The sequence below is a fragment of the Scyliorhinus torazame genome, chromosome 11, assembly GCF_047496885.1.
Source record: "Scyliorhinus torazame isolate Kashiwa2021f chromosome 11, sScyTor2.1, whole genome shotgun sequence".
NCBI classification, from domain to species: Eukaryota; Metazoa; Chordata; class Chondrichthyes; order Carcharhiniformes; family Scyliorhinidae; genus Scyliorhinus; species Scyliorhinus torazame.
Window position 1 is genome coordinate 222,766,484 of NC_092717.1, and position 12,265 is coordinate 222,778,748.

The 12,265-nt window shown below is 49.9% G+C and overlaps 1 protein-coding gene across 1 annotated transcript in view; it reads right to left on the minus strand.

The window, feature by feature from the left end:
- LOC140385809 (acetyl-coenzyme A synthetase, cytoplasmic-like) overlaps positions 1–12,265 on the minus strand; it is a 313,536-nt gene that overhangs the window by 36,319 nt on the left and 264,952 nt on the right. The window contains exons 4-8 of the mRNA XM_072468356.1: positions 6,104–6,207; positions 4,444–4,516; positions 4,206–4,281; positions 3,556–3,649; positions 565–702 (exon numbers count right to left, since the gene is read on the minus strand). Coding sequence (XP_072324457.1) covers positions 565–702; positions 3,556–3,649; positions 4,206–4,281; positions 4,444–4,516; positions 6,104–6,207 — 485 coding nt within the window. The remainder of the gene's footprint in view (positions 1–564; positions 703–3,555; positions 3,650–4,205; positions 4,282–4,443; positions 4,517–6,103; positions 6,208–12,265) is intronic.

Sequence of the window (12,265 nt, forward strand, 5' to 3'; positions counted from 1 at the left end):
TATTTTAAGTGCGGCCTTACCAAGGTGCTACACAACTTAAGCATTACTTGCCAGTTTTTATACTCGGTGCCCTGTCCAATGAAGGCAGGCATTCCGTATGCTTTCTTGACTACTTTGACCACTTGTGTTGCCACCTTCAAAGATCTGTGGAGATGCACGCCCAGATCTCTCTGACTTTCTATATTCCAAAGCGTTTTACCATTTACGGTATATTTCCCCTCTATGTTAGACCTATCAAAATGCATTAACTCACATTTGTGCGAATTAAACTCCATTTGCCATTTCTCTGCCCAAGTCTCCAATCTATGTCCTGCTGTATCTTCTGACAATTCTCAACACTATCTGCCACTCCACCAACCTCGGTGTCATCCACAAACTTACTGATCAGACTGTCAAAAAAGTCAGCCATGCGCGGCTGTGGGAAAGAATGGTTTAAAATAGTAGGTGTGACACAGTAATCAGTCTTGTATTCAATATGGTGACAATGCAAGGTAGAATTATATATTATCGATTGGCATCCTGTGGTCTCCAATGGGGAAGATCTCATGCAGATAGGAGACTTACCTTGGGTTTCCCAGTAGACCCACTTGTATAGAGGATAAAGAGTGGATGTTCAGCATCAACCCATTCTGGCTCACACTGCTCACTGGCATCCTTCATTAGCACATCCCAGCGCATATCTGTTTCACAGTTCCAGAATAACTTTGAGGAAATCACAAGGAATTAGTGCATTAACAGATTTCAGAGCTTACCATTTTGCTTCCGCTTAAATCACAGAACATTTATTTCTTTATTCGTTCATGGGATGTGGGCGTCGCTGGCTGGGCCAGCATTTATTGTCCATCCCTGAGGGCATTTAAGAGTCACTAACATTGCTGCTGGTCTGGAGTCACGTGTAGGCCAGACCAGGTAAAGATTTCCTTCCCTAAGGGACATCAGATGTTTTTTATGACAATCGACAATGGTTTCATGATCATCTTCAAACTTTTAATTCCAAATTTTTATTGACTCATCCCCAGTCTGTACCAGGTTACCTGGTTACCAGACTGCAACAACTAGGTCCAGGATTAGAAATGGAAATTTGATCTGAACATCATGATGCAGTAACATTTGCTCCCTGTTGTGTATTGTAGAGGACAGCCAAGAACAGGACCAGGTCTGGTTCTAACACCCACAATTGGATAACCAAGGCCGGAATTTTTGCAGAGCCAGAATGGGGTCTCCAGCTGAGGCAACTTGGCACCACAGCCCTGATTCCAGCCATCCCGACCTGAACTGGCGCCCACCATTTTTTCCAGGGACTGGGGAACGGAAGCAGATTGTAGTTTTCACATCCATGGTCCTTGAATGCATTTGGAACTGCTTTCAGCCATATCCAAATTTGGCTGACGGGTTGTCCAAAACTCAACTTGCGCACTTTAGATCTATCAGGGAAAAGTTTCAAGTTAGTGGAGTTCTTTGGAGAGGTAGGGTACTCTTTTGATAGGTTCAAGGACACCTTTGGAAGAGGTCAAGTACCCTTGGGGAGAGGTAAGTTGTCCTTTGGATTGTTAAAAGTAGATGTGAATGTGTGTAAAAATTGAATAGAACATAGAACAGTACAGCACAGAACAGACCCTTCGGCCCTCGATGTTGTGCCGAGCTTTGTCCGAAACTAAGATCAAGCTATCCCACTCCCTGTCATTCTGATGTGCTCCATGTCCCTATCCAATAACTGCTTGAAAGTCCCTAAAGTGTCCGACTCCACGATCACAGCAGGCAGTCCATTCCACGATCTAACCACTCTCTGAGTAAAGAACCTACCTCGGACATCCCTCCTGTATCTCCCACCCCGAACCTTATAGTTACGCCCCCTTGTAACAGCTACATCCACCCGAGGAAATAGTCTCTGAACGTCCACTCTACCTATCCCCCTCATCATCTTATAAACCTCTATTAAGTCGCCTCTCATCCTCCTTCGCTCCAATGAGAAAAGCCCTAGCTCCCTCAACCTTTCCTCATAAGACCTACCCTGACAGAGACAAACACAATTTTAAACCTGGAAAAAAATGAAAGGTTACCGGTTTCAATTCAATTTTGAATTGTAAGTTCCCACATTAAGTTGCCTCGTTTTGAGTCATATCGATTTGAACCCGCCCTATTTCTCTCTGTCTATGCTATCAAACTCTTTCATCGTTCTAAACCCTTATATCATAGTATAATCCTTTATACTTGAAGGAATACAAGAGTAGTCCATGCAACTTGTCCCCATAATTTAACCCTTTTAGTCGCAATATAATTCTGCTGAAGCTGCACCCCATTTCAAGGCCAATAAATACGTAATAGGGTAACACAAGGTTAGAAAGAGGATCTGTGTGAGAGAGCTCGCATAGTCGCCATGCTCCAACGCCATCTTGGGAGTGTAATGGAATACTCTCCACTTACCTGGATGAATGCAGCTCCAAACAAACTCAAGAAGCTCAACACCATCCAGGACAAAGGAACCCCACCACCTGGAGGTTCCCCTCCAAGTTACTCACCATGAATACGCTCAATTAAATTGACAACCTTATTGTAACTGTCAAGGGAGCTGTCAAAGAAACAGTCAATTGATCTGTAAAGCTGCCAAAGCAGCTGTTAAGGAAAATGTCAAAGCTCATAGGAACAGTCAAGATATCAAGGGATTTAAATCTCCTGGCCTTCAAATTCTTAAAAAAACAGCCTGCTGATTTAAAAAAATCAGTGCTTGCCATTTCACTCTGCCTGTTGACATTGACCAAAGGGTTATCATTATAGGATTTGGGCTGCATGACAGATCTCACAACCTATCATTATCATAGTGGGGTGCCTGACAGTTCACATTTTGATTGACAACTCCAAGTGCTTATAAAGTCTTTGAATTGTGATTACAAATGCAAATGTTTGTTGCTAAAATAAATTAAGTGGCTGAAGAAATGTAATTGTAGTGAATGGGTTTTTATCAATGAGAGTGCTTTTTGTTAAATCGTGAACTCATGAATAGACACTTGGAACATTATTTTATTTCCTCTTAGCATGGATCCTGGCCCATGGTGGATAGTGGGTGAGTTGACATGGAGGGTGTAAGGGTAAAGGATGGCTGGTTGGGGGGAGGCGGGGTGGGATTGGCATTATATAGGAACTCTCATGGGCCATGGAGGTTAGTGGAGGGGCAGAGGTTGGCATGGAGGATTTAAGAGGTCATGGGGCAGGAGGCATGAGGTGGCATTGGTTGGCATGGAGGGGGCTTGGGAACTGTGTGGGAATTAAGGTGTGTGGGGGATGAAGAGGACTAGAGGACGATTTTGTGTTTTGTTATCTTGCAGCTGGTACCAAGTGCCATATCACCGGGGCCGGCTCTCCACCCATCCCACCTCTGCACCCAGCAGGTGGCGTGCTTCCTCCAAGTGGTTTTGGGTGTCAGTGGACGAATCTCTCATCACATCACCAATCCCACCCAGAATGAAAATCTAAACTCCCAGGGTATTCCCTATCCAACATTTCCGGTATTAGTATATGACAGCAGCCATGAGCCAAGTTATTCTTGAATTGAATCACCTGCAGGATGTTACAGCAAATTTGACCATGGTTGTTTTTCACCTTGTCACCAAGGTGTTGCACCACAATGCACTTTTTCACGACAAAATCCTCCCTGAAATAAATGATAAATTAACTTGTAAATGAGTATTTTAAACGCAATATGTTCTACTTGTAGCAGGACTTAGATAATGGGAATTCACCCCGCCATCGCTGTCAGAGAGAATGGAGAATTTGGCGCTCACCAAAATTCCATTCAGCTCAGCGGGACGGAGAATCCGCCAGTGTGAACCAACAGAGAATTTTTGCCACAATCACTGCTCCACCATTGCCACTCTCTTTACTGCCCATGGTTTCAAAGGTGGTATTTATTTTCCCAGCTGCTCCCAATGATATGGACATGTTGTCAGGACTTTCCTGTCACACAAGGTGGGTCCCCAGGCGGCAGGACGGGCGAGCCACGCAAAATGCCCTGCACATCGGCGGGACTGTAAAATCCCATTGGCGGCCAATGGCAAGCCCCTTCCGTTGTCGGAAAACATGCCATGGGCCATCTTCTCTTCATCAGCCAAAGCTCAGCCTGGACTGAGTGCTGGGTCTTGCTGACTGTTGTTTCGCTCAAAAGGTAACTTGAGCTCAGGCTCGAAAAGGTGCTCGGGCAGAAATCTCACTTGTCTTTGCACTTCTCCAAAGCATCGTCTGCGATCTGCTTTAGGTTTACAAGCTTTTCTCCTCTGTAGAAGCCATCTAAATGACAGAAAAAAAACAGAAGGGTGAAGTCTCACGGCTCTCTAATACTGATGCTCAAAGCTTTCTGGCATAACCGTTACAACTATTCACCAGAATACGTCGGGAGATTTCAGCGCGCACAGTGAATAATTATACAGGAATAACAGGGAGGCTTCTTACCTGCAGTAATCAGCAATATGCATTGGGAGTCTAAAATTCTCTCAAATAGAGACTCAGCTGAGAAACCTGCAAACTAAATAACAAACACATAAAACAGCTGTAATGACTTCCTTTGTTTAATCAGCACAAAGCTTTAATCAGTTTTAATGAGTACATTGCCCGTGATAGCCAATGAGAATAAATAAAGTGGCTCAAGCCATATCCAAGTTCATATCTTCTGATGTAAGGTGGTTACTCTGATTTGTTGACTCTAGTTTCCCTCACCCAGATGTTGCCATACCTGCTGAATATTCCTTGAGGTTAGGGAATGTGTTCAATGAGAACCCATTTACTTGCCCCCTCACTTCACAACATTTTGTAAAATTTCCACAAATTTCCTTCCTGCACAACTGAAGAGCCAGTTAGAACACGCCAGCAGTAAAGCTAAGTCACTTGTTAGGCGATTAACCGGGCACCTCCTGAGATGAATGCTATAAGACTCTTGTATTAGTTTATTGCAAGCACAACACCGCTGCAAATCCATAATTGATGTCAGAAAATAGTTCTTCATTGAAAAGGTGTTTTATGAAGAACGTACAGCACCCTTCCTAACCTCAATACCCCAGAAACTGAAGCAATGTTTTTCTTTGAGGGGCCCCATATAAAGGTTTTGTTTGGGGGCAGCACGGTGGTGCAATGGTTAGCATTGTTGCCTCACAGCGCCGATGCCCCAGGTTCAATCCCGGCTCTGGGTCACTGTCCGTGTGGAGTTTGCACGTTCTCCCCGTGTTTGCGTGGGTTTCGCCCCCACAACCCAAAGATTTGCAGGGTAGGTGGATTGGCCACATTAAATTGCCCCTTAATGGAAAAAAAATGAATTGGACACTCTGAATATAAAAAAAGATTTAGTTCGAGATTCCTATAGGTTATTCGACAATGATATTAAGTACTGCCATCTTAAGTTGGTGTCAAATTCACATACACCTAACTGGCTCATGACCCCCTGTCTGGCGCATGACCCCTGTCTGGCTCATGACCCTGACTGACTCATGACCCCTGACTGGCTCATGACCCCTGACTGGCTCATGATCCCTGTCTGGCTCATGACCCTGACTGACTCATGACCCCTGACTGGCTCATGACCCCTGACTGGCTCATGACCCCTGACTGACTCATGACCCCTGACTGGCTCATGACCCCTGACTGGCTCATGTCCCCTGTCTGGCTCATGACCCCTGACTGGCTCTTAAATAACCGCTCACTGGCTTGTGACCCCATGAAATTGCATGGGCAGATAGGTCCTAACCCCACGTTGGGTCACAAAATGCTTTGCAGTCAATGAAACAGAGAACTAAATGTAGCCGACCACATCAGCCAACCTTGTCTCCGTAAAAAGAAAATGAGTTGAATGACCAGATGGTCTGTTTTTAGTGGTGTTGTTTGCAGATTAAATGGTGACCAAGGCGCCGGGAGAGCTTTTGTCACGGGCTCATTTACATCCACCCAATGGGATGCACGGTGCTTCACCTTTATGTCTTGCCTGTCAAGCCAAACCCCACCCCCAGAGTGCTAATCTTCTATTCTTGCTGGAGTATCTTGCAATGGTTCTTAACCCCTCACCAGGGATGTATTTACTTAAAGAATTTACTGCCCATTGAGCAGCTGGACATTCCATACGTACCACCACTGAGTGTATTGCTCCTATCCTCGCACACGCCAGCATTGCATATATCAGCTCTGGGATCACTGGCAAGTATATGGCAATCCTGTCTCCTTTCTGCACCCCTATAAAGAGAATAAGATGGTCTGCCATTTATTTATGATCGATTGAAAGATTTTGGATGTCAGGTTTTTGGAGTTAAATCAAAAAGGCTGAAGAACCAGTAGCAGAGCTTTGTGTGCGCGTGTGCTTTGCTTAAAGACAAAAGTGAAATGGAGACTGGATCACATGACACACTTCCTTCCACTGATGTCATGCTACTATCCCTTAAAGGTATATTACAACTGCAGAATGAACAAACCCCAAGAATTATAGAACCCCCTCCTTCGCGACCCCCCCCAGCTCAAACTTCACCTTCTCCAGGGTCAAAACCTCCAGCAGATCCCCCCGCCACACGGAGGCACAGGGTGGAGAGACTGACCCCTGAAATGTTCTTGTCGGATGGCCTGATTTATATTACCCGAAAACTTGTAGCTAAAGCTATAAGTAATTTATGTGGGTCAGATGTATACAAAACAACAGATGAATAACAGTCTGAACATGCACAAGCAACCTCCCTCTCAGCTCCCTAGTCAGTCTGAGGTCACCTGACTCTAACATTCACTTATATATTACTGAGACTCTTCGTGGTCAGTTGGTAAATTACAATGCAATCAGGATATCACTACAAATCCACCCCAACAGGACCTGCCTACGAGCGATCAGCGATGCGAAGGCTAAAACATCCGGCCCCCCCGCTACTCAGGCTGCAACTCAGGCTGGTCCGAATATAGCTCCACATGAAAGACCCCCGAGATTGTGCTACATACCGTCCTCCAAAATCTTTCCAGCTTTGGGCAGGACCAAAACATGTGAACATGGTTTGTGGGGCGCCTCCCACATCGCTCACAGACATCCTCCACCCCCTCAAATAGCCTGCTCATCTTTGTGGATAAGAGGTTGAATAAACTCGGTTTGTTCTCACTGGAACGACAGAGGTTGAGGGGTGACCTGATAGAGGTCTTCAAAATTATGAGGGGCATAGACAGAGTGGATAGTCAGATACTATTTCCCATTTCCCAGGGTAAAGGGGTCAATTACTAGGAGGCATCGGTTTAAGGTGCGAGGGGCAAGGTTTAGAGGAGATGTACGAAGCAGGTTTTTTTACAGAGGGTAGTGGGTGCCTGGAACTCGCTGCCGGAGAAGGTGGTGGAAGCAGGGACGATAGTGACATTTAAGGGGCATCTTGACAAATACATGAATAGGATGGGAATAGAGGGATACGGACCCCGGAAGTGTAGAAGGTTTTCGTTTAGATGGGCAGCATGGTCGGCTTGGAGGACCGAAGGGCTTGTTCCTGTACTGTACTTGTCTTTGTTTATTGTTCTTTGTTCGTGATTTGGTGAGGTGCATACTGTGCACGACTTTCAACTGTATCAGCCCCAGCCTCGCACACGAGGTTGAGGCATTTACCCTCCACAGCAAAATCCAATTTCCATCCCCAAACCCCCCAGCTCCTCCTCCCACTTTGCCTTAATCCCCTCCGTAGACACCCTGTCCTCCTCCAGGATCCTCCCATAGATCGCCAAATACAGCCCCCTCTCCAGCCCTCCCGCTGACAGCACCTCCTTCAGCAATGAAGAGGCTGTAGCACAATCAATCACTCACGAGACAAGATGAGAAGGAGTCGAACGATGGCTTTATTACACAGACTTGTTCCCCAGCAGCACAGTTACAGAATGCGGCTGCTGGGAGAACCCGCGCTCTTATACTCCGCCTTACTGGATGGAGCCAGTAGGCGGCTGATCCAATCGGGATCCAGCGTCTATCCACCAATTGCCTCTCGGCATCACAGGGTACCTTAATACCCCTAATACATACCACCACATTCACCCCTTGTTAAAAAAGAACCCGCAGGGTAGTAGTGGGCCGTATGGTGGTAGGGGTTTACAGTCGGTACCTAGGATGCCGCTAATACGGCGGCTATGCTCCGATATCAACTACTACTACTACTTACAATGCCGCTTTTACTGGGCAACCCAAAAAAAAATTATTTACAAAGGCATTTCTTGCTTTACTATGCTGATTCGATGAGTCGAATGGGTGCCTTGGTTGTCCTTGCCGATCGTCTTAGCCCCGGTGGTGATGCAGGCGCTGGTTCGGGCCCCGTCATCTCTGGGAGCGCGCGATGCCTCTTCCCGCTCCAATACCCCTATTTGGGGCAAGGGGGAGGACCGATCCACCCGGGAAGGGGGCAGCTGTGGGGTGCGCCGGTGGGAGGGAGGGGGTGATTGGTGTTGGGGGTGTGTGTGTGGCCCCAGAGGAGGTGACTGGTGTTGGGGGGGGGGGTGGCTTCGGCGGGTGGCAGGTCCCGCAGGGAGACCGTGTCCTGTCGGCCGTCGGGATACGCCACGAAGGCATATTGAGGGTTCGCTTGGAGGAGATGAACCCTCTCGACCAACGGGTCCGATTTGTGTGTCCGCACATGCTTTCGGAGCAGGATGGGTCCCGGGGCTGCCAGCCAGGTCGGAAGTGACGTTCCGGAGGAGGTCTTCCTAAGGAAGACAAGGAGGCGTTCGTGAGGTGTTTGATTCGTTGTTGTACACAGCAGCAACCGGATGGAGTGGAGGGTGTCCGGGAGGACTTCCTGCCAGCGGGAAACTGGGAGACCTCTGGACCGTAGGGCCAGCAGGACGGCCTTCCAGACCGTTCCGTTCTCCCTCTCTACCTGACCGTTCCCCGGGGGTTGTAACTGGTCGTCCTGCTCAAGGCGATGCCCTTGCTGAGCAGGAATTGACGCAGTTTGTCGCTCATGAAGGAGGACCACCTGTCGCTATGTATGTAGGCGGGGAAACCGAACAGTTTAAAGATAGTGCCGAGGGCTCTAATGACCGTGGCCGCGGTTATGTCGGGACAGGGGCTGGCGAAAGGGAACCGGGAGTATTCGTCAATCACGTTCAGGAAGTACGTGTTGCGATCGGTGGAGGGGAGGGGGCCTTTGAAGTCCAGGCTGAGGCGTTCAAAGGGGCGGGAAGCCTTTATCAGGTGCACCCTCTCTGGCCGGTAGAAATGCGGCTTGCACTCTGCGCAGATTTGGCAATTCCTGGTGGCGGTCCTGACGTCCTCGATGGAGTAGGGCAGGTTGCGGGTCTTTACAAAGTGATAGAACCGAGTGACCCCTGGGTGGCAGAGGTCCTCGTGGAGGGTTCGGAGACGGTCCACTTGTGCGTTGGCACATGTGCTGCGGGATAGGGCATCGGACGGCTCGTTCAGCTTCCCAGGACGATACAAGATCTCATAGTTGTAGGTGGAAAGTTCAATCCTCCACCGCAAGATCTTGTCATTCTTGATCTTGCCCCGCTGTGCATTATCGAACATGAAGGCAACCGACCATTGGTCAGTGAGGAGAGTGAATCTCCTACCGGCCAGGTAATGCCTCCAATGTCGCACAGCTTCTACTATGGCCTGGGCCTCCTTTTCCACTGAGGAGTGGCGGATTTCTGAAGCGTGGAGGGTGCATGAAAAAAAGGCCACGGGTCTGCCCGCTTGGTTGAGGGTGGCCGCCAGAGCTACGTTGGACGCGTCGCTAACGACTTGGAATGGGAGGGACTCGTCGATTGCGTGCATCATGGCCTTTGCGATATCTGCTTTGATGCGGCTGAAGGCCTGGCGGGCCTCTGTCGACAGGGGAAAAACCGTGAACTGGATTAGCGGACAGGCCTTGTCCGCGTAGTTGGGGACCCACTGTGCGTAATAAGAGAAAAAGCCCAGGCAGCGTTTCAGGGCCTTGGAGCAGTGAGGGAGGGGGAACTCCATGAGGGGGCGCATGCGTTCGGGGTCTGGGCCTATCACTCCATTTCGCACTACGTAACCGAGGATGGCTAGACAGTTGGTGCTAAACACGCTTTTCTCCCTGTTGTAAGTGAGATTCAAGGCGTTCGCGGTCTGGAGGAATTTGCGGAGGTTGGCGACGTAGTCCTGCTGGTCGTGGCCGCAGATGGTGACGTTGTCGAGGTACGGGAACGTGGCCCGCAAACTGTACCGGTCAACCATTCGGTCCACCTCCCGTTGGAAGGCCGAGACCCCGTTAGTGACGCCGAATGGAACCCTTAAAAAATGATAGAGCCGCCCATCTGCTTCGAAAGCAGTGTATTTGCGGTCGCTCGGGCGGATGGGGAGCTGGTGATAGGCGGACTTAAGGTCCACCGTGGAAAAGACCTTGTACTGTGCAATCCGATTGACCATGTCGGATATGCGGGGGAGAGGGTACGCACCCAACTGCGTGTACCTATTGATGGTTTGACTATAGTCTACGACCATCCTCTGCTTCTCCCCGGTCTTTACAACTACCACCTGAGCTCTCCAGGGTCTATTGCTGGCCTGGATTATGCCTTCCCTCAGCAGCCGCTGGACCTCTGACCGGATAAAAGATCGGTCCTGGCCGCTGTACCGTCTGCTCCTAGTGGCGACTGGTTTGCAATCCGGGGTGAGGTTCGCGAACAGGGAAGGCGGATCGACCTTGAGGGTCGCGAGGCTGCAGATAGTGAGTGGGGGTATAGGGCCGCCGAATTTAAACGTTAAACTCTGGAGGTTACACTGAAAATCCAATCCCAGGAGTGTGGCAGCGCAGAGGTGGGGAAGGACGTAAAGCCCGTAGTTCTTGAACTCCCTCCCCTGCACCGTGAGGTTCGCGATGCAGAACCCTTTTATCTCTACAGAATGGGACCCTGCCGCCAAATTTTTTTGATGACTTGGGTGGATCGGAAGGGAACAGCGTCTTACCGTATCGGGATGAATAAAACTCTCCGTGCTCCCAGAGGCGATCAGGCAGGGCGTCTCGTACCCGTTTATAAATACTGTTGTTGCTGTTTGGAGCGTTCAGGGCCGCGACTGGTCGAGGGTCACAGAAGCCAGTCGTAGTTGCTGCATCGGGGCATTTTCTTCAGGCCCCGTGGGCCGTCTATCCCGGGGTCATTAGCCGTCAGCCAAGATGGCAGCGTCCATGGGTCGCACACGGTCGGGGGTGGACAAGATGGCGCCGCCCCTGGATCGCACGTTGCCTGCGGAGCCCAAAATGGTGGCGCCCATCCCTCCCGCATGGAGTCTGGGACCCAAGATGGCGGCGCCCGCTGGCCGCACATGGATCGCTGGGGGGTTTGAATTTGGGGTTCTCCCCCGGAGATTGCGGCTACCCCCCGGGCCTGGCACGCTGCTAAAAAGTGCCCCTTTTTGCCGCACCCTTTACAGAGGGCCGAACGTGCCGGGCAGCGCATTTGGGGGTGTTTCCCTTGCCCACAAAAGTAGCAGCGGGGCCCCCCGGGTGATCTGCCGCTCTGGCAGCGCAGACCTGCGGGGGGGGGGGGGCGGGGGGGGGTGGTGGCGGGGGGTCCCAGGGGTTCGGCCGCGGTCGGGGGCGTAGGCACGGGCGTTCTGCGATGCCACATCGAACGAGGCAGCGAGGGCCCGTGCCTCCTTGAGACCTAGTGAGTCTCTTTCCAGCAATTGCTGGCGAATTTGGGATGAAAGCATACCTGCCACAAACGGATCTCGGACCAGTAGCTCCGTGTGTTCGTTAGCCAAAACCGATGGGCAGTTGCAGTTTCTCCCCAGTATTAACAGCGCACTGTAGAATTCGTCCAGCGATTCCCTGAGGATTTGCCGTCTCGTCGCGAGCTGGTGGCGTGCATAGACCTGGTTGACGGGCCGAACGTAGATTCTTATCAGCATGGCGAGCGCCACCTGGAAATCGTCCGCATCCTCTATGAGCATGTAGACTTCAGGGCTCACCCTGGCATGCAGGACCTGCATTTTCTGGTCTTCTGTAGGTATGCCGGGGACCGTTCGGAGGTATCCATGAAAACACACTAACCAAAGTTTAAAAGTGGCCGCTGAGTTTGGGCTGATTCGCAGACACTCCGGAATGATTCGGAGCTCCATGTCCTTTAAAGTCTGCGTAATAAATTGAAGCACAATCAATCACTCATGAGACGAGATGAGAAGGAGTCGAACGATGGCTTTATTATGCAGACTTGTTCCCCAGCAGCACAGTTACAGAATGCGGCTGCTGGGAGAACCCGGGCTCTTATACGCACCTTACTGGGTGGAGCCAGTAGGCGGCTGATCCAATCGGGATCCAGAGTCTAT